Raw genomic sequence first — 22,275 nt, 5'->3', positions numbered from 1 at the left:
AGAACAAAACCAACTTCCAGCGCACTCTAAGTCTGAGTTAGAGAGCCCGGTTCCATTGCGCACAAGCTCGCCGATACGCCAGGCTTTACACGTTATTATGTACTGCATTGTTACCACAGGTCAGTTGTCAGCAAGCGCACGGATTATGACGCTTTTGATGCCTGAGTCAACTTGTTCCCCGCTGGTCATGGTCGTCTCCTACAAAACCGTTAATTTTTAATACTGGGTTCCCACTTTGTGATATTCTTCAGGCACTTGTGCTCATTGCTTTTGAAGAAGTATTATCTCCGTACACATTCTGTAGCCTTTTGTGTGTGTCAAACGGCTGGTTTCGCTTCCTCGTCGAGAACTCGATAAGAGCACGTCGTTTCTGCTTGCAGTCCACTGTTCACTAGCAATGGCAAAAGATCCCGTGTAGAGAAAACTTGTTGTCTGAATTAGATAGTCATACATAAGCTAACAAATAAATCGAGATAGTTTGTGCATTACTTTCAACACAACTTCGGTGGCTCAGTGATGTAGCAGACTGCGCGTCTAAAGTTTGTAGGATTTCCGTTAGTCACTCTTTTCTTTTCCTAAGTACTGTTTGTTAGTGTGAAAAATGCTGAGATGCACAGCGATTCGGATTCCACCCTAAACTGTATGTCACCGTACAACTGGTTAGGCAAGTCAGTTTAAAGGTCGGAACAAGCCCACCTCGAAGAGGACTGCGACAAGTAGAGTGCAATGGTGTTCAAACTAGACTTCAGATTGATGATAGATTTACTTGCCTTTCAGCACTCGTACGTACCAACTAGAACTAAGAATTACAGGAAAGAAGTGAAACGACTATTACGAGGAAAAACGTTCATGATTTCACGTAGAAGCGCGTATCGGCCAACTCCGAATTGCGCGTTACTACGACGAGAGGAGAGCGTGAAGAGGCGAAAGCAACACTGCCTGGGTCTCGCACGCCCAGCAGAAAATCCGCAAGCCTCAATGGCGCCGTTAAGAGTATTCGATGAAACGGAGGGGCGGTAGTGCCCTTTAAGGCTTCGGGAAGTGTCAGGAGCGAAAGGATCGCGGTTCCCCATATTTCACGGTATCCTTGGCCGTTACGAGCTGCGCTGCAGACGCGGCATCCTTGAGCGCCAATGCCTTCGCACCCCGCCGCTGGCATTCTGGCGCGCTGAGCTATCTCTCACGCTGGATACACTTAACGTAGCGACGACACGACGTGAATCGACAAGGTGACAACAGGGAAGTCGAAGCGAACTCTATAAGAAGCAGGATGCCCTCAATAAAGATTTATATACCTTGGTATCTAACGATTTTCTCTACAGAGGGGTCAAAAAAAATGTATCCACTATTTAAAAGTCCATAACTGACAAACTAATTGACCGAGTTGTCTCATCTTTGGTAGTGTAATAGTTTGTAGTTCCGGCAATCGCCACACAAGTGTTGTATTGCATTGTTTTATTTTGTCTGATGACAGTCGCCAGATAGTCAGTGTTTTGTTCGTAGTTGCACCTAGTTACTCGAGTAAACATGGCTGGCGCAAGGCTTACATTCGATGAAAGGAATTCAGTTTTGAAGTGGTATTTTAAGTACGAAAACATTAATGAGGTTCAACGGCAATGTCGAAATAAGTATCAAACAGAAGCACCGACACGTTTAACGATTCGTCGCATTGGAGACAAATTTGAAGCCGAAGGCTGTGTTAAAGATGTACACAAACAACGATCTAAAAAAAATGGTTCAAATGGCTCTGAGCACTATGGGACTTAACTTGTGAGGTCATCAGTCCCCTAGAACTTAGAACTACTTAAACCTAACCAACCTAAGGACATCACACACATCCATGGCCGAGGCAGGATTCGAACCTGCGACCGTAGCGGTCGCGTGGTTCCAGACTGTAGCGCCTAGAACCGCTCGGCCATCCTGGTCGGCTAGGACAACGATCTGGACGACCTGTAACAGCAACAAGTCCAGCTAACTCCCGTCGTGTGTTACAACAATTCACTCGCTCACCACAAATTCTGTGAGACAGTGTGCCCGTGAAACTGGAGTGGGTCGCTGAAGTGTTCGGCGAATTTTGAAGACAGCAAAGTGGAAGTGATACATCCCACGATTGCTACACGCAATGAACGAGGACGACCCAGATGGTAAAATGGAGTACTGCGAGTGGTTTACTAACATGGTGCGCAACGATGAAGAGTTTGCAGAGATGATTGTGTGGTATGATGAGGCACAGTTCACACTCAATGGTACAGTAAATAGCCACAATTGCATCTGCTGGGCTGCTGAAAATCCGAACGTCCATGTAGACAAAGCCGTGAATTTTCCAGGAGTAAATGTGTCGTGTGGGTTGTCTTACCGGGGTTTGACTGGGCACAGTTACCGGTGAGGTGTACCTTCAGAAGTTTCAGACATCCATTTTACCTGCCATCCGAGACTTGTATGGAGACGGAGGAGTTTACTTTCAACAAGATGGTGCGCCAGCCCCCTACCAAAATCGTGTTAGGGCGTATCTCGACGAAAATCTACCAGGAAGATGGATAGGCCGTAGAGGTGCTGTGGAGTATCCACCACAGTTCCCAGACCTAACTCTTTGAACTTTTACCTGTGGGGAACACTAAAGGCCGTCGTTTATCGACAAAAGCCACGCACATTGGATGAACTTCGAGAATCCATCGTACATTCATGTGCAAATATCCAACTGAACACGTTGCAGTCAGTAGTTTGTGCTGGAGTTCGGCGGCATCGTTTGTGTGTGGATGTTGATGGTGACCATTTAGAACACCTACAGTGATATCTTTAAGCTGGACTTTAAGCAACACTTTCACCAAAGATGAGACAACTCCGTCAATTAGTTTGCAAGTTATGGACTTTTAAACAGTGGATACATTTTTTTGGACACCTCTGTATTTTGAGGCATATTAATTTATACACGGTCCAGTCGCATTAGTGTGACTACCGGCTCTGTTCGAAGTCAACATGCAATGACCACTCACAGACGACAGATGGCAGCACTAGTAGTGGAGGATACATAAAGCGTGTTGTGGGTATGCGGAAAACGGCGCAGTCGTTGTCGTAATGGAGAAACGGAACGATTTATCTGACATCCAAAAGGGCATGATCATTGACTTCGGGCCAAGAGTGGAAGTATTTCCCAAACGGCTAAGTTTGTAAACTGTTTGCCGGCCGTTATGGACGAGCAGTTCAGTCGCAGGTTCGAATCCTGCCTCGGGCATGGATGTGTGTGATGTCCTTAGGTTAGTTAGGTTTAAGTAGTTCTAAGTTCTAGGGGACTGATGACCTCAGATGTTAAGTCCCGTGGTGCTCAGAGACATTTGAACCATTTTTGAACTAACAGCCTGTTGCCTGTGGCCAACTCCATCATAACATGTTGCTCCCTCCGGCACAGCTTCTTCCATTAGCCATGCATCCGAACGTTCTTCGTTAATCGCTCACTAGTCAGCCTTTAAAACGTTTTGTACTATACATGAATACTGCTCATCAGTCCTGGAAGGGCGTCAAATGCGACTGGTAGAGGAAATAGAGGAAATCCAAAGAAGAGCAGCACATTTTGTTACAGTTTCATTTAGTAAGCGTAAAAACGCCATGGAGCTAACTCCAGTGGGAGACGAGAGGCAGCAAGAGAGGTGTTCTGCATCATTGTATGGTCTGCTGTTAGAACAAACACTTACTTCTTTCCAGCGAAGGTAGAGGTTAGAAGATACAAATGTGCCGCAGGAAAGTGTTCTGGGACCTTGCTATTGTTGTTGTATAAAGTAATGACGTGGCAGACAATTGTAACGAACTTAGACAATCATTAGATGATTCCTTTACGTTCCTAGAAGAGTCAATCAAAATATCACTTCCTCCTACGTCTACCTCGTGGAAAGACCATGAAGATAAAATTAGAGAGATTAGAGCCCAGTCGGAGGCTTACGAGCAATCGTTCTTTCCGCGAATTACACGCGACTGGAACAAAACAAAGGGGAAGTGACAGTGGCACACGAAGTAGCCTCTGCCACACACCGTAAGGTGACGTGCCGAGTTCAAAGGTTCAAAGGCTCTGAGCACTATGGGACTTTAACATCTGAGGTCATCAGTCCCCTATAACTACACATGCCCGAGGCAGGATTCGATCCTGCGACCGTAGCAGTCGCGTGGTTCCGGAGTGTAGCGCCTAGAACCGCTCGGCCACCACGGCCGGCACGTGCCGAGTATAGATGTAGATACATTTCATTACTTGCAGTAGCTCAGTTGAGCAAGGATCGGAAAGGAAAGCAGTCATGTGCGTTACCACTATAAAAATTTCGAACTGTTGTAATTAAAGAAATAATGGGAAACCGAACGCTGGATGTGAACCCTGGTCCTCCCAAAAGGTAGTCCACTTCACATTTCATCACCGTGCTCAGCGTGTCTTCCGCTGTTATTATGATTGTTGCGCTTTGTGTGGACAAACATCTCATTTCACGAATCAGTGGGAGCCACGGCGGCACGTTAATGATGTTCCCATTTAATTCTCCACGTATACCTTTCCACCTACATCCATACTCTGAAAACCAATGTGAAGTGCTTAGCAGTGGATAATTCCCATTGTACGACATGATAGGATTTTTACCCAATTCCATTTCTGGAGGGAGGAGATTAGTGTTTTAACGTCCCGTCGACAACGAGGTCATTAGAGACGGAGCGCAAGCTCGGATGAGGGAATGATGGGGAAGGAAATCGGCCGTGTCCTTTCAAAGAAACCATCCCGGCATTTGCCTGAAGCGATTTAGGGAAATCACGGAAAACCTAAATCAGGATGGCCGGAGACGGGATTGAACCGTCGTCCTCCCGAATGCGAGTCCAGTGTGATAACCACTGCGCCACCTCGCTCGGTAATTCCATTTCTATATGGAGTGCTGGAAGGATGCTTGCTTAAATGCCTCTGTGCACGCCATAATTAATCTTGTCTTCGCGTCCCCTGTGGGACGCACTGGTAGAGAGCTGAAGTTCTCGCTTAATAATAGCACTTGAAATTTTGACTGTCGGCCTTCGCGGGGGTAGTTGACTCATTCAAAGTGGACAAAATAGAACTATTTCATTCTCCTCAAGATAGGCAACCCAAATTACGTCGTCTGCATTTGAGGCTCATGATGTATATTGGGATGCCTATCTTAAGGCGGATAAAATATTTTCCGGCCCCCTTTTTATTTTACTCGCCCTGTATCTTGAAGCGAGTCTCAGTCAAGTTTATCACTATTCTCGCGACACTTTCCCGAGAGTCAAACAAACTTGCGACTAATTTTACAGTTTCTCCCGGCGTTTATGTTGATAGAACAGTCCACGGGTGTACTACCGGTTCACAGTGTCCAAGAGGCACAATATTTCGGCGATCAAACACGTCGCCATCGTCAGGTGCGCGGACGAACTGAGCTCATGACGGTGCGCGGCTGACAAATATCCTCAGCCACCACGAGCCGGCTAGGCTCTCCGCGACCGCCGACGTGCTGCCGTGGGCGCGGACCGCGGACTGAGTGGCTCGAGGGTGCAAGGGATATAAACCAACTGCGCGCCCTCAGGAGCTCAGTTTGGCAGCACACCCGACTATGGCGACATGTTTGATGCCGAAATATTGTGCCCCGTGGACACTGTGAACCGGCAGTACACGCGTGGACTGTTCGATCAAGCTTGTAACTGTTCGTGCTGCACTTCTACTTCCCGTGTTAGTTCTATTTAGTAACGGTCCCAGACACGTGACCGTTGCCAAGCACTATCACAGTGGTGTGCACAATATGTAAGTAGATTGTATGATGAATGGCTCACACGACATTTTTGCAAGCAATCTTCTTTGTAGACTTACTCCACTTTTCCAGGATGGTGAGAAGGAATCGATGCTGCTTGTCCCACAAATGAACCTGTGTGATCATTCCATTTCAAATTCCCGAAGAGTGTTACACCAAGTTGTTTCTATGAGTTGGCTGATCCCGGTTATGACTCGTTGACATTAGAGTTGCAGCAGACTTCGATTCTGTTTCTTCTGAAACATCAGTTTAATATTTATGAACATTTAAAGTAAGTTACCAGTCTATGGATCCCTTTGATATCTTATCCAAATCTGACTGATTATTTGTGAAGTAATACATTACAAATGAATCATCTAATAATTGTCTTAGTTCGTTACAATTGTCTGCCACGTCATTACTTTATACAACAACAATAGCAAGGTCCCAGAACACTTTCCTGCGGCACGTTTGTATCTTCTAATCTCTACCTTCGCTGGAAAGAAGTAAGTGTTTGTTCACGTTTGTTTTCATTTGCTCGGAATATAGGCTGTGTATAATAGCCATGGTGATCCAAAAGGTTTCAGGTGACAAACCGGTTCATTTATGTATCGCAATAGAATTAAATAGCCCGGTGGCTCTCCATGCAAGAAAACAACAGTTTCCGTAATAATAAATCTTCAGTGCAGTCACATATTTCGTTCCATAATGATAACGAACGTTAATAAGCCAATCCCCTAAGGTTCGTATGTTGTTGTCGTCTTCAGTTCGAAGACTGTGTTGATGAAGCTCTCCCAATTAGACTATTCTGTGCGAACTTCTTCATGCCTGCGTAAATACGACAACCTACATCCATTTGAACCTGCTAATTGTAGTGAAGCGTTGGTCTGTCTGTATATTTTTATCCTCCACGTTTCCCTCCAATACAAAACTGACTATTGCTTGATGCTTTAGGATGTTTAATATCAACTAGAGCTGCATCAAACCAGTCTCGGGACTGAAGACCAAAACAACAACAGCTTTTTTTATTTAAGCTGTGTCATAAATTTCGTTTTTCCCCAATTCGATACGGTATATTCTCATTAGTTATCCGATATAATCTTCCGCATTCTCCTGTAGCACCATATTCAAAGGCATACGTTTTCTTCTGTTTTGAACTGTTTATCGTTCAAGTTTCACTACCGCACTAGACTTCATTCTAGAGAAATACCAAGTCCATTCAATGAATAACCGGAAAATTGGTATAAAAAACACAGAACTTTGACGAAGTTTGTGCGTCTTTGATATATTTTGTTGGTGCCCTAGAAATATTATCAGATGGAATTGGACCACCTGCCCTACGAACGGGACACCGGTGATCAGTGAAAGAAGATGGCGAGTTCCTTGCAGGTTTGCACTAACGTGGAGCTGTGTCGTTAGACTTCAGTTAGCTGAAGGGTTGAAAGCGATCGACGTTCACCGTCGGATAGCAGTGCAGTCCAGTGAAACTTGTGTTAGTCGAACACAAGTGTACGAGTGGGCAGATAAGTTCAAGTGTTACAAGTTTTGAAGATTCGCCACGTCCAGGACGCTTTGCCTTCCAGTCATGGAGAACAACATTGCGAGAGTTGATGAGATATTACGGGAAAACAGGCGTATTGTGATACTGCAACAGGGATGAACACTAGTACTGGATTAGCCAACATATTCTTCGTCACGTACTGATGTTCAAATAAGTCTGTGGGAGGTGAGTTCCGAAACATTTGACATCAGAAACGAAAGAAGGGTGCATGGATGTATGCAAATCAAGGGCGCATGGATGTGTACAGGGAGACCTGAAATTCGTCTGCTTGCCCCTCCCTTGTATTCACGGAATCAGGCACTTTCGGATCACGACATTTTTAAACTACTGAAAGAAGCTCTGAGTGGCTCAAAATTTCTAAGAGCATTTCTTGCTATTGGCTGTCTGCATTTTGTATCCTCTTTTATCCTGCCACCGTCTCATATTTTGCTGGCAAAAAAAAAAAAAAAACTCACCTACCACGTCTCGTATCTCGTTAACTATTCTTCTTGCTTTTTTTGTTAATTGCGAATGTGCCATTTGAGGACCACGTTTCAATTTAAATTCATCGTTCTTTTCTTTTCTTCCTATGTTTCTTCTTTCTGTCTTCAGGCCATTTTGATCCAGTCTTTTTATGTACCCTGCCTTGGAATACTTCCATTTTCAATACTTTTTCCGGAAAGGCTCCTCTGTTGTTTACATCTTCTCTTTTTATATTGTTTCTTTCTATATCCTTTTTCAATTTGTTGGCCCAACTTGTTGTGGACTTCTTACGCCACAAAAATTTGAAAATATTTTTAGTTAATCTATTGTCTTGCATTCTAAAAATATGTCAATAAAACATGAGTCTTCTTGTTCTGATTATGTTTGCAATATCTTCTTTGTTGTGGTATATTTCAGCGTTACTTCGTAATTTCCAACCTTCTCCTGTGTTTTGTGGTCCTAATATTTTCCTTATAATTCGCCTTTCTAGTATTTATAATTTATGTAAATTATAGTTTAAGGTCAGATATTTGCTAACGCATAGGCATTATGGCTTCACTACTGTGTTGTAATACCTTATTTTTGCATTGGCATCTTTTAATGTAGAGGGTTTTTGTGATTCCATATGGTTTCCATATTTTATGCGACCTTTCCTCTATTAAAGACTTTACCAAAGCACTATCTTGCATTATCTCCTTTGGATATTTGAATTTTCTTACCATCTCTATTTGGTCCGTATCAGTTTTCAGAAATTTTGGAGAATCCTTATTGTTTCTTACAAATTTTGTTTTTTCTGCAGAAATTCTAAAGCCAGTTCTGCTGCCTGTTTCTTCCAGGAGATTTATTTGAGTTATAGCAGATGCCACATTTTCGGAAAGAACACCAAAATCATTTTCAAATGCAAGGCAGTTCATTTCGATCACTTTGCTTCCTCTTCCTAACTTTATATGTGAGATTTTGAGTTCAATAAGTTTTTCGTTTCGAATTCGTACTGTTTTCTGTAACACACTATTAAAGATAATTGGGGATAGGCCGTCACCTGGTCGTACGCCTGTTTTGATTTTGAAAGGCTGTGAAATATTTCCCATAAATTTTACTTTACACACTGTTTCTGTAAGTGTTTCACTGATTAGGTTAGCCAGTTTAGACATTACGCCGAATTATCGATTTATATTGATTTACTTTTGTTGATTTTCGTCTTATAGCCAACATGCCATTCATTCCGTTCAGCTGCTCTTCCATGTCCTCAGCCGACTCTGATAGAATTGTAATGCCATTGGCAACCATCAGACTTTTAATTTCTTCTCCTTGAATTATATCAAGGGTGATTTTGAGGAGGATTGGACACCGCACGGAACAAAACATGCCATCCTTCACGCACACACACGCACAACCTCACACACACACACACACATACACACACAAAGTACTGTACAGGAGAAGAACAGTAACCTGTAGTCTCCGTGTGACAGGTGCGCCGTGACATTAGAACGTACCTCCCGCGCATCTGGCGGCTGCCGGTGCCTCAGACAACGGCAGAACCGTTGTACGAAATGACCCGCTGAGGCACGAACTGTCAACTTCCGGGAAAAGCCCGCCGTTGTCCTCTAGTGGAACAAATAGGGCGCAGCGGGACGGCGGGCGTCCTTTGGAAAGCGCGTCTCGCCGAATGGGACACCCGGCGAGTGTGACGAAGCGCGCCCGGCGGCCGCTGGCTGCGATCCGACACGGCGGCCCCACTGTTCGCCCCCAGCTGCCAGGCGCCCCGGGCCGTTCGCGGCGGCCCTTTTCTGGAGCGCGGCTACAGGAGTCTGCAGTTCTCACACAGCGCAGGGGCTGTCTTCAGGTGTGACCGTATTTATCTGGTAGGAGCAGCCTCGCAACCAGGGTAACGCTCGGCATTTTACGACGCCTGTTTCATACGTATGCGGTTCCATTCCGTTCGGTTCGTTTTCGCTTCTTTTTCGGTCGCTGCCGACAAGTTTCAGACAATCCTTCAGTTTCTATTTAAGGGAGTTTGGCATAACAGAGAAACTCATCAATCTGTCTGAACGAAACACGTGCAAAGGTGAAGATGGGAAATCGCGTACCTGAGGAGTTTGAAATTGTGACAGGACTTAGACAAGGAGATGGGTTGTCCCCTGTCCTGTTCAACTTTGCCCTCGAGAAGATCGCACGCGAGACCTTCCAAGAGAACGAATGGATTGAAATCGAAGGAAAGAGACTCGCATACTTAGCCTATGCAGACGACATCTGTTTACTCTCTAGGTCGGAAGTGGACTTGGAGCAAATGACCAAAGCACTAAACGAGGCTGCCAGCAAATTTGGGCTAAACATAAACGAAGCCAAGACAGTGTACCTCATTATGACGCAGGGTCGTTGTCAGACTGCTGATCATCTACAATCACTGCAGGTTGGGGACCAGTCCTACGAGAGAGAGCATTCAAATACCTAGGGGCACTTTTCACTGAGAACTCGTCATGTGAAGCAGAGATCAGTGACAGAATACAAGCAGGAAACCGCTCTTACCACAGCCTAGCACAAGTGCTTCGGTCCAGGTATCTCTCCAGACAGTTCAAGATTCGACTGTACAAAACCCTCATCCAGCCTTTTGTTCTATATGGCTGTGAGACATGGAATATCCGGAAACAGGACTTCCATAAGCTCCTTGTTTTTGAGAGAAAAGTGCTTCGGAAGATCTTCGGTCCGATTCTGGATGCAGATACAGGGAAATGGAGGATCAGATACAACCAAGAGCTTGAGGAACTATACCAGCAGCCCAACATAGCAGGAACTGTCAAAGCCAAACGAATGCAGTGGGCCGGATGGAGGATCACAAATGGCCTCGGAAGCTCCTGAATTTCACACCTACAGGAAAGAGACGGCCAAGGAGACCCAAGAAGCGTTGGAGGGATGGACTCCATGAAGATTTAAACCAAGTGTCAATAGATGCGAACGGATGGCGAATAGCAGCAATGGACAGAATACAGTGGAGGAGGAAACTTGTAGCTGCGTGCGGTCCACTGCTCCTGATCACGTAGTAGTAGTAGTAGTAGTACCTAGTACCTAGTAGAAACAGGGGAGCACCGAATACTTCCTCGACACGAAGAAGTTACACCAAGTACCTATATGGTGTGAATTCGTAGCAGGGAACAGAAAACAAGCAAGACGTTCACACACACACACACGGTTCAGTTTCTGTTTTAACCTGGTAGCTACTGGATCTCTTTGCGTTTGACTGGATTGTGCCACTGTACGGAAGCGGAACGTGGACGATAAACAGTTCAGACAGGAAGAGAATAGAAGTCTTCGAAATGTGGTGCTACAGTAGAATGCTGAAGACTGGATGGCTAGATCGCGTGACTAATGCGGAGATACTGAATAGGAGGGTTGGGGAGAAGAATATTTGTGGCATAAAGTGACTTAAAGAAGAACTGCAGAGGGACTTCAGGAGACGAGTACAGAAAATAGGGTCCAAATGGATGAGGGTTGCAGTAGTTACTCGGAGATGAAGAGGCTTGCACAGGATAGAGTAGCGTGGAGAGCTGCATCAAACCGGTCTTCGGACTGAAGACCACAGTAACAACAACAACACTCTTCAGCTTACTTGGAACAGGACTGGAAATTAATACTGATAAATCCATATATCTTGACCTCTCAATGGCAAATTAATGAGCATATATAATGTTTGTTTCCTGACGGTGATGCTGTCTTTACAAGATGACAGGGGTCCTATTCAAACAGCTGGCATCGTCCAAAACTGATTTCGTGTGCACGAGGATGAATTGTCGCGTTTCTCCTGGCTGCCACAGACACCAGACCTCAATATATTCTGTCTTTGTGGTCTACTTTCGAGAGAAGGCTGCATGATCGTTATACGCCTCCATCTTCGGTAGCTGCACTTGCCACTATTTTGCAGGAAGAATGGTATAAGATTTCCTTGAAAAGCATACAACGCCCATACTTGTCCATCCCGGCACGACTTGAAGCTGGTTTCCTGCACCGTATTTGGCACGGTAATGTACTTTTGGTGTTTCCATATTTTTGTCCGTCCCTTGTAGATGGATTCCCGGTGGCACTTTGGGGCTCACGTGTGATTCCTTCGGCTGATTTCATGCGAATTTGTACAACCACTCTCCGCAGTGTTCGACAGTCCTTGTCCGTCACTACTTGAGGTCGGCCTGCTCTTGATTTAGCTGTGGTTGTTCCTTCTCATTTCAATTTCACACTTACATCTGCTGTTACTTCGTCTCTGCTCTCCGCCTCCTTTTACACTGGCGGGTTGACCTCTTGTGACATCTAGTGGCCAATTCCGCATTACATAGAGGTATCCGAATACTCTTCATCGGACATCGAGAAATGAATATGCCATTCACATTGTGGAACTAGCACAGTGATTTTAGTTCTTCATTACTAAATACCTGTTGTTCAAAATGATGCATAAAATTTGCATTTGTATCTTGACGTTTAGGGTCCTCGTCCTTCAAGAGAAGGAAAAAAGCATGTACAGCACGTAAACACTCTGCACTAATTTACTGTTACTGTAATAAACGCAGAGAGAGAGAGAACTCATACTTTGTGCCACAGGTCCGAGCAGCGCCGACGAGTCGGACACGGAGTCCGAGCCAGGCATCCCACTGAAGCGCAAGCAACGGCGGTCTAGGACGACGTTCTCTGGAGATCAGCTCGAGACGCTGGAGCGCGCCTTCCAGCGCACGCAGTACCCGGATGTTTACACCCGCGAGGAGCTCGCCCAGAAGTAAGTGGCATTCGGTAAAAAAAAATGTTTAAGCAACTTTTATAAGCTCATGACTGAAGGTGGCGTATTGCTTGACCGAAACTTAGCGACATACAGCTATTACTCCAAATTCAGAGTTTTTACAAATAAAGTTGTAAATCTTCGCCCCTTTAATATAATATTATGTAACAGGTGGTGATAAGCGTGGATATTACCTAACTATCAGTTTAATAAGTTATGGTTGCAATTTCTGGCTCGAATTATTTGCAGAGGAAGGGAGAAACTGGTCGAGGCCGACCTCGAAGAACGTCAGTTTGTGTTCTGGAGAAATCATGAAACACGGTGAGACAAAACTTTTGAGAAAGCATTTGACAATGTTGACTGGAATATACTTTTTGAAATTTTTACGTAGCAGGGGTAAAATACATCCAAATGTTATATTTCGTACCCAGATTGAAAGTTTTATACACACAACTTGTATGGGAACCACACGGCAGTTACAAGATTCGAAGGGCATGAAAGGGAAGAAGTGGTTGAGAAGGGAGTGAGACAGGTTTGTAGCCTATCCCCGATGTTATTCAATCTGTACATTGAACAAGCAGAAAGGAACTCAACGAAATTTCGGAGAAGGAATTGAAGTTCAGGTAGAAGAAATAAAAGCTTGGAGGTTAGCCTATGACATTGTAATTTTGTCAGACGCACCAAAGGACTTGAAAGTGCAGTTCCACGGAGTCTACAGTGTCTCGAAAGGAGGATGTAAGATGAATAGTAACAAAATCAAAGTAAAGGCAATGGTGTGTATTCGAATTTAGTCTGACAATGTTGAGTTAATAGGATCAGGAAATGGAGCACTAAAAGTAATAGATGAGTTTTGCCATTTGGGCAGTAAAAGAACTGATCACGGTTGAAGTACAGAGGCTGGCAATGGCAAGAAAAGCGTTTCTGAAGAAGAGAAAATCGTTAATATCAAAAATACATTTAAGTGTTACAAAGTTTTTCTAAATGCAATTGACTGGATTATAGCCTCGTAAAGAAGTGAAACTTGGACGATAAGCAGTTCAGACATGAAGAGAATAGAAGCTTTTCAAATGTAATGCTGAAGATGGTATGGCATAACGTAACTAAAAGAAGGGCTTGGTTGATAGGACACATTCTGAGACATCAAGGCATCGTCAATTTAGTATTGGAGGTAACTGTGGGGGTTTAAAACTGCACAGGGACTTCAGAAGACGAGAGCAGTAAACAGGGTCAAAATGGATGAGGGTTGCAGTAGTTATTCAGAGATGAAGAGGCTTGCACAGGATAGAGTAGCGTGGAGAGATGCATCAAACCTGTCTTCGGACTGAAGACCGCAACAACAACAACAACTCACTTGCTTACTTGGAACAGGACAGGGAATTAATAGTGATAAAATCAAGTATCTTGACGTCTCACAGCAAACTACTGTAGCACATATAGTAAGAAAACTTTGAAAAAATGGATGAGTACACTTATATAGGAGCCATTTTGACTGCGGACAAAATGTCCAAGAAGAAGTAAGTACAAGACTACAACTGCTGGACGTAGAACAAAACGTCCGCAGCTCGTGGTTGTGCGGTAGCGTTCTTGCTTCCGGTAGCGTTCTTGCTTCCCGCGCCCGGGTTCCCGGGTTCGATTCCCGGCGGGGTCAGGGATTTTCTCTGCCTCGTGATGACTGGGTGTTGTGTGATGTCCTTAGGTTAGTTAGGTTTAAGTAGTTCTAAGTTCTAGGGGACTGATGACCATAGATGTTAAGTCCCATAGTGCTCAGAGCCATTAGAACAAAACAAACATACATCAAGAAATTCAAAAAGACGCATAAGCTAAAACTGTTCAAACGTACGCTTGTGAGACACTGAACACTAACAAAATTAGAATAAGGGAAAGTACAAATTCTAAGAAAAAAGATTGGAGAGAGATTTTTGGAGAAGATAAAACCACAGCAGAATGGAAAACATTAGCAAACACATAAAGTCTACAATTTATTTCGAGAGCCATACAAATATCCCAAATTAAAGCAACGGAATTCCCTTAGAATGGACACTATTTGATCTCTGGAAGAAAAGAAAATTCCCAAAGTGTGTCCAGGACGGAGACCTCTCGTAAGAACTAGACTACGTTTCTTTGACAACATCAGAGAAGATACAAAAATCTTATTCGGAAATTAAATACGTAGACATAAATACGTAGGAAAGTTCTGCAAAGTCAGCAGTAAAAAGGAAAGAAGAAAGATTGTAGTTTTGACATCCAGTGGACAACGAGGTCATTAGAGACGGAGCACAAGCTCGGACTGGGGAAGAAAAATGGCTTTGTCCTGTCAAAGGAACCACCCGCCATTTGCCTTGAGCGATTTAGGGAAGCAACGGAAAATCTATATCCTGATGGCCGCATCGGGAAATCAATATTTAAGAATTCTGTAGTCTGCGAAGATTGTTAATAATAATAATCTCACAATAAATTAAGTTCTGAGGTTTATTATGTGCTAGATACTTCAAAGCAATGGCCGAGTAACTATGTCGAGCATGGGAGGAGCCTGTTTAATGTCGTGAAATGCATCACTGATTCGGGCAGTCAGTTCACTATATTGACAGCTCCCACCCTAAAAATTAAAAAAAAAATCAAGTGGTTTTAAATCAGTCGACACGCTGCCCAGGCAACGGGCCTACTTGACCCATCCAGTGGTATCAGCTACCTGAGCTTATGTATCAAAGAAGCATTATCGTGCTGGAACCAAAGCTTGGTGCGCATAGCAAGTGCTAATGTGCCCAACATGTCCCCGAGTACAGTAAGCGGAAATTGAGGAGAAGCTGCTGTATTTAAGCGTGATGTCAGAGATGCAGTTCGAATGTTCACGGGCTACCTTTTCTGGTGATACAGAACAGCGACCACATATCACAGATGTGACTTAACAGGCTGGCAGAAGAAACGGCACACATGAAACAGGCCTTATCTGTGAACGACTCACGTGTTGTGGAAGATGAAATTGCGTTACTCGCACGATCACCTCAAATTCAGGTGTTCTCATATCAAACGTCCAGCACCCACATGGTTAGGCAGAAGTGTCAAGGCATGGATCTGCTGAAGGTATGGAAGCACGTCAACAACCAGTAATGAAATGGTTACATTACATGACCAGTCTGCTTCATACATGCGCGTAACATACAAATTACATGTACAAACAGGATGTTTCTTGACCGAATATGGTTTAGTAAGTGACCTACCGTTCCCCAAAGTTTGCTAGTGAGGTTCTGCTGCTTTATATGTACAATCAGTACTATACGGGCTGAGTCCTAAATGAGGAAAAGAAATCCGAGGATTGGATGATGCTACGCACAACTCGTCAAGATCCTTTGACCTTTTTTTCCTTCTGAACTTTTTGTTTTGCAAAGTAACGAAAACTGGTAACAGTTTAACGTGACACTGAATAGCCCGTAGCTCCAGACATGTTATTCCACCACAGATTATAACCCAGCAAGTCATGATTTGTAGAAGTCAACACTGGGAAGATAACAAGAAATAAACCACTTATCTGAAAGCGCATAAGCACTTGTGAAGCAAACACTGCCGGTAGTGTACAATATCAGCTCACGTGAAATTTGAGCTGTAAGCGGAAAGAGTGACCAGCATAGACTACCACAACACGCTTTATAGTTCTGTTCCTTTTTCCTTCTTTCTTATTCAGGCACACACGAAAACACGAAAGTTGAGACTTCCTGGATGATTAAAACTGTGTACCGAACCGAGACTCGAACTCAGGACTTTTGCCTTTGGCAGGCAAGTGCTCTACCATCTGAGCTCCCCAGGCAGGATTAACGACCCATCCTCACAGCCGTAATTCCGCGAGTACCTCGTCTTCTACCATCCAAACTTCACAGAAGCTCTTCTGCAAATCTTCCAGAACTAGCACTCCTGGAAGGAAAGATATTGTGGAGACATGGCTTAGCCACAGCCTGGGGGATGTTTCCAGAATGAAATTTTCACTTTGCAGCGGAGCGTGCGCTGATATCAAACTTCCTGGCAAATTAAAACTGTGTGCCGGACCGAGACGCGAACTCAGGGTAAAGGCAAAGGTCCCGAAAAGCAAAGATCCCGAATTCGAGTCTCGTTCTGACACACAGTTTTCATCTGCCAGGAAGTTTCATATCAGTGCACGCTGCGCTTCAGAGTGAAAGTTTCATTCTGCACAAAGTTTCATTCTGCACACAAAAGTTCCCCGTACAATTCTATACTTAATGAAATTCAGTTGCATTGCCCTTTAGTGACACAGAAATAAGAAAAAATAATTTTATTTTAGTAGCTCAGTGAATGAGTACTACAGTACACAGAATAGTATTCATTATTTACGATTCACAGTGTAAAGTCCTCGCTCTTTAAAGAAAGGCTATAAAATCGATAACTCTTCACATTGTATATCAGTAAGGAATAGTATCTTGATGCTAATGTTTTAACAGGATTAACAGGTAGGCACTGTAATGAACTGAAACTTACGTATTCTTTGTCGTTCTTCAGGACGAAGCTGACAGAGGCTCGGGTGCAGGTGTGGTTCAGCAACAGGAGAGCACGCCTTCGCAAACAGCTGAACAGCCAGCAGCTCAACGCCTTCAACTCCATGTCGCTACAACCGGCATTCCCCACGCAGTATGATCCTACAGCCAACTTCAATGCACAGGGTGAGTGAGGCTGAGATACTGACTGTTTTATTACGACAAGGATCATGAAAAAAGAACAGGACTGACATGCGCGTGGGAAAAAGTCCCTTTACTATAGTCAGCAATGCTTCAGAGCGTTTGATTTACTGTTCTACATGCCGATTAAATGCAAAGTGGGTGTATTAGTTTCGCATGAGTTGCTGTGAGGTGTCCGTGAGCAGCATTATGTTGTGTTTCTATTGTGCTGTACTAATGCATATGATATCAAAGGAAGGAAGTAGGGGTACATAGTTACGACGGTGACTTATAACGTAAAATAGCCAACCTGCTCCTCTTAAAAAGCTTATGAGAGGGCTCTACAACAACAGATTCGAGTGGAGGAATTTAACATAGGAAGTGATCACACAGTCTCTCAGCTGACCCAACTTTAGTGATTTAGTGATATTGATAATTATGGTGGCGAGCTCATCTGGTGTGGTTTTCCGAAAACACTCTTAACGCTTACAGGTTGGATAAAACTACCGTTCACACCAGCTGATAGTTTGTTCCAAATAATTAAGTATGACGCGCTAGTATTCGAGTTACTGAAGTAACTGGGGAGTACTGATAGCCAGATATTCGTCATTCTACTGAACAGCTTTGAACATTCTTCTTCTGCCGTGTTTAATAATCATTAGGATACACACACACTTCTGTAATAAGTCAAATGGCTAGCTATTTGGATTACACCTTCAATTACACTTTGGTACGACCATTTAGAAACGGAAGTTTTACCTGAGATGAAGTTTCAAAGTTTTGACCTCCAAACTTCAAAAATGGAAACCTCAGCACACAGCAACAACGTCGCAGGTTCTATACCCCCAGGCGGTCGGAAGATGTTCTGGTGCTATGCGAGCTGCCTTCAGCGTCACAAAGTAGTTCCGCTGTTCACATATCCTCTGTAGAGGTGATTAATAATATTTTCAAATATCCGTTTATAAAAAAAGATGAGCATTAAGGATGTGTACACTGCAGACACCTCACAAACGGCTTTCGGTTGGCGTCTAGCGCCAAGAATCGTTTTTATAATCAGTTTTTAAATGCAGTCTTTCAAATGCCGTAAAGTTACTCCCTGCCTATGGAGGTCTGCATTAATTAGCCGCTCGTGACACTGAGACAAGTGTTGTTCAAAAGTACTGCAGCGAAGTCGGTGCATATACTGCGAAGTGTAAAATTTTGCGAAAAGAATCTATTCGAGGAAAAAAAAATACAAAATACTTCTTCGAGAAGGACTTTTAAAATATTTAGACGCTTCTGAATATGTATGCTGTAGAAACACATAACATGAAACCAAGCGTGATTTGACCATCATCCATTTCAGTCGCACAACAAGAAACTAAGAAACAAGCGACTCTAATAGTTAGTAGGCTTCCACAGTAAGTTTCAGTTTTAATAAAATCATTTTGGGCCTTAGGCCCGTCATTGTGAAACAGTAAAACAACTAAAATATCGTCGTTTCGATCGTCTTTGCAACGACCCTTTTCAGAGTGACTCAGCGCTGGAAAAGATGGTTTAAACATCAGTATTTTAGTAGTTTTAGTGTTTCATAATGATGCGGGCAAATATCCAAAATTGTATGATTCAAAATTACTTGAATGTGAAATCGAAAATGGTAGATGTTGAGCACACAATTAAAGGGAATTACACTTTAATTTGTGACATGATTGCTCCTAAAAACCTCCCGTTTAATTTCTTTTTATACTTTACTCATTTTGCGATATAACTAACTTTGTTATGTAAATAAAGAAACTGTCAGATTTATGCAGGGTTGTTGTTATTCAGAAATGATAATTACGTACGTGCATCCCTCAATCTCCGACTTTTATTATGAAATAGACCATCAAAAAAAGCAACCGATGGTAAAGAAGGCAGCCAAGGGCGCAGCAACAGCACCGCCCTGACACGGGGTGTTTGCTACCGCCATGCAGCAGCGCTATTCGGCTGATGCTAGAGTACGGGTTAATCTTCGTGTTTTGTTACCCCCCCCCTTAATTCTCAACGATAAAACCAATATCGTTATCAGACTCATATGGCACCGCTTTGTCGAATGGGCACGTAAAATTCAGTTTTAAAACTCATTTTGTTTGTAACGGGAAACAAACCGACGCTTACTGTCTAAACTGGACTCCGACGGAAAGATGTGACGAGCAGTATTTGTTTGTGCTGATGCCAACTATATGTTGCAAACACGAAATTACAAATAGCTACTAAAAGCACCAGAGAAAATGCACCTCAAGGAACAGATCTCCCGCAATAATTCTTTGTTCAGAAGCAAAAGATCAAGCAAATGTTGTTACCAGGGGTACATTAACCAGCATAATTATCTTTATTGTAACTGTGTACGTTACGGAGCTGTACGCCATTTTCAAATATCACGCTATATTTTACACTACTGGAAATGGAAAAAAGAACAAATTGACACCGGAGTGTCAGACCCACCATACTTGCTCCGGACACTGCGAGAGGGCTGTACAAGCAATGATCACACGCACGGCACAGCGGACACACCAGGAACCGCGGTGTTGGCCGTCGAATGGCGCTAGCTGCGCAGCATTTGTGCACCGCCGCCGTCAGTGTCAGCCAGTTTGCCGTGGCATACGGAGCTCCATCGCAGTCTTTAACACTGGTAGCATGCCGCGACAGCGTGGACGTGAACCGTATGTGCAGTTGACGGACTTTGAGCGAGGGCGCATAGTGGGCATGCGGGAGGCCGGGTGGACGTACCGCCGAATTGCTCAACACGTGGGGCGTGAGGTCTCCACAGTACATCGATGTTGTCGCCAGTGGTCGGCGGAAGGTGCACGTGCCCGTCGACCTGGGACCGGACCGCAGCGACGCACGGATGCACGCCAAGACCGTAGGATCCTACGCAGTGCCGTAGGGGACCGCACCGCCACTTCCCAGCAAATTAGGGACACTGTTGCTCCTGGGGTATCGGCGAGGACCATTCGCAACCGTCTACATGAAGCTGGGCTACGGTCCCGCACACCGTTAGGTCGTCTTCCGCTCACGCCCCAACATCGTGCAGCCCGCCTCCAGTGGTGTCGCGACAGGCGTGAATGAAGGGACGAATGGAGACGTGTCGTCTTCAGCGATGAGAGTCGCTTCTGCCTTGGTGCCAATGATGGTCGTATGCGTGTTTGGCGCCGTGCAGGTGAGCGCCACAATCAGGACTGCATACGACCGAGGCACACAGGGCCAACACCCGGCATCATGGTGTGGGGAGCGATCTCCTACACTGGCCGTACACCACTGGTGATCGTCGAGGGGACACTGAATAGTGCACGGTACATCCAAACCGTCATCGAACCCATCGTTCTACCATTCCTAGACCGGCAAGGGAACTTGCTGTTCCAACAGGACAATGCACGTCCGCATGTATCCCGTGCCACCCAACGTGCTCTAGAAGGTGTAAGTCAACTACCCTGGCCAGCAAGATCTCCGGATCTGTCCCCCATTGAGCATGTTTGGGACTGGATGAAGCGTCGTCTCACGCGGTCTGCACGTCCAGCACGAACGCTGGTCCAACTGAGGCGCCAAGTGGAAATGGCATGGCAAGCCGTTCCACAGGACTACATCCAGCATCTCTACGATCGTCTCCATGGGAGAATAGCAGCCTGCATTGCTGCGAGAGGTGGATATACACTGTACTAGTGCCGACATTGTGCATGCTCTGTTGCCTGTGTCTATGTGCCTGTGGATCTGTCAGTGTGATCATGTGATGTATCTGACCCCAGGAATGTGTCAATAAAGTTTCCCCTTCCTGGGACAATGAATTCACGGTGTTCTTATTTCAATTTCCAGGAGTATATATTCGCTAATTCACTTCGTACCATCAGTATGTGTGGAAGAACGTATCACAGTTGAGATATTGCGTGTGTGACTGCCCGCTCGCTGGAGAGCGCAGAGCTGACTGTTGGCACGGAGAGAGCGGAGTATCGCGGCCTGTGTGGGCGCGTCGGCGCACGGTAGCCGCGCCGGCGCCTGATGGACGGCAACCCGCGGCCCACAGCTGGCGACAAGCCGGCCCTGCAGTGTACATCACGGGGCCCCGGCGCGCCGCTCAATGGCCCCTTAGCGTCAGCCGTTTACCGTCGCAGCAGGGCGTCGCGTCGCTGGCGGCGGGCGTGGCGCGAGATCTCCCTCTGTGTCGCAGGCCAGGGCGAGCGACTGTTTCAGCAACGGCATGCATCACACGCGCGGACGCCAACTGCGCACCGTAAATCAGCGCCAACAACTGCCGCCTAATTGGACGAGACACTGACGCGGACCCGGATGAGCATCCACGTGTTCTACTGTCATTAAGGCAGGGTATCGATGTAAACTAGTGACGCCCACCTGATGAAGGAAGTTAGCGAGGATCCCACATACTAATTTGGAGTATTAGTGGATAACACCTGTCCCTCAGCTTCGTCCAACGGTTGTGAATCTATTCTTCAATAATGCAGATTGTGGTCACAGTTGGCAGTCACCATCGCGCAGCGCCTTACTTGATGCTAATGTAAGAAGTAAGGTAGACTGCCGAATCCACATAGCAGAGTTTTGTTACGCGCCCGTACGACTGTGACCTACACAATTGAAACAGCAAAAAATGTTCAAATGTGTGTAAGAATCTTATGGGACCTAACTGCTGAGGTCATCAGTCCCTAAACTTACACACTGCTTAACCTAAATTATCCTAAGGACAAACACACACACCCATCCCCGAGGGAGGACTCGAACCTCCGCCAGGACCAGCCACAGTCCATGACTGAAACAGCAAAAACGCTAAAAAAAAAAAAGGGCTGGCAGTTGCACATTAAGATAAGAAACATCAGAACATCGAATGAATTTACACAGCCAAGAAATACGGAAGTCGTTCTCCTACCGTTCGTAAAAAAAAAAAAAAAATAAAAAAAAAATAAAAAAAAAATAAAAAAAAAAAATTTAAAATCTACTGGTCTGTGTGAACTGTTTGTCTGATTTTATCTGCACATTCTCTAAGAGGTAGAGATGTATCGGTTGAAGAATGTTCATAGCTTCTGACCTGAAAGACGGTTCTTGAAACTT

General features: G+C 44.8%; 1 protein-coding gene across 1 annotated transcript in view; it reads left to right on the top strand.

The window, feature by feature from the left end:
• LOC126153682 (protein gooseberry-like) overlaps positions 1 to 22,275 on the top strand; it is a 225,567-nt gene that overhangs the window by 171,930 nt on the left and 31,362 nt on the right. The window contains exons 4-5 of the mRNA XM_049916087.1: positions 12,370 to 12,541; positions 17,048 to 17,208. Of these exons, the coding sequence (XP_049772044.1) occupies positions 12,370 to 12,541; positions 17,048 to 17,208 (333 nt within the window). The remainder of the gene's footprint in view (positions 1 to 12,369; positions 12,542 to 17,047; positions 17,209 to 22,275) is intronic.

The sequence above is a fragment of the Schistocerca cancellata genome, chromosome 2 (assembly GCF_023864275.1).
Source record: "Schistocerca cancellata isolate TAMUIC-IGC-003103 chromosome 2, iqSchCanc2.1, whole genome shotgun sequence".
In the NCBI taxonomy this organism is placed as follows: domain Eukaryota; kingdom Metazoa; phylum Arthropoda; class Insecta; order Orthoptera; family Acrididae; genus Schistocerca; species Schistocerca cancellata.
The sequence above is the reverse complement of the archived record's forward strand: the minus strand, read 5'-3'. Positions and strand labels throughout refer to the sequence as shown.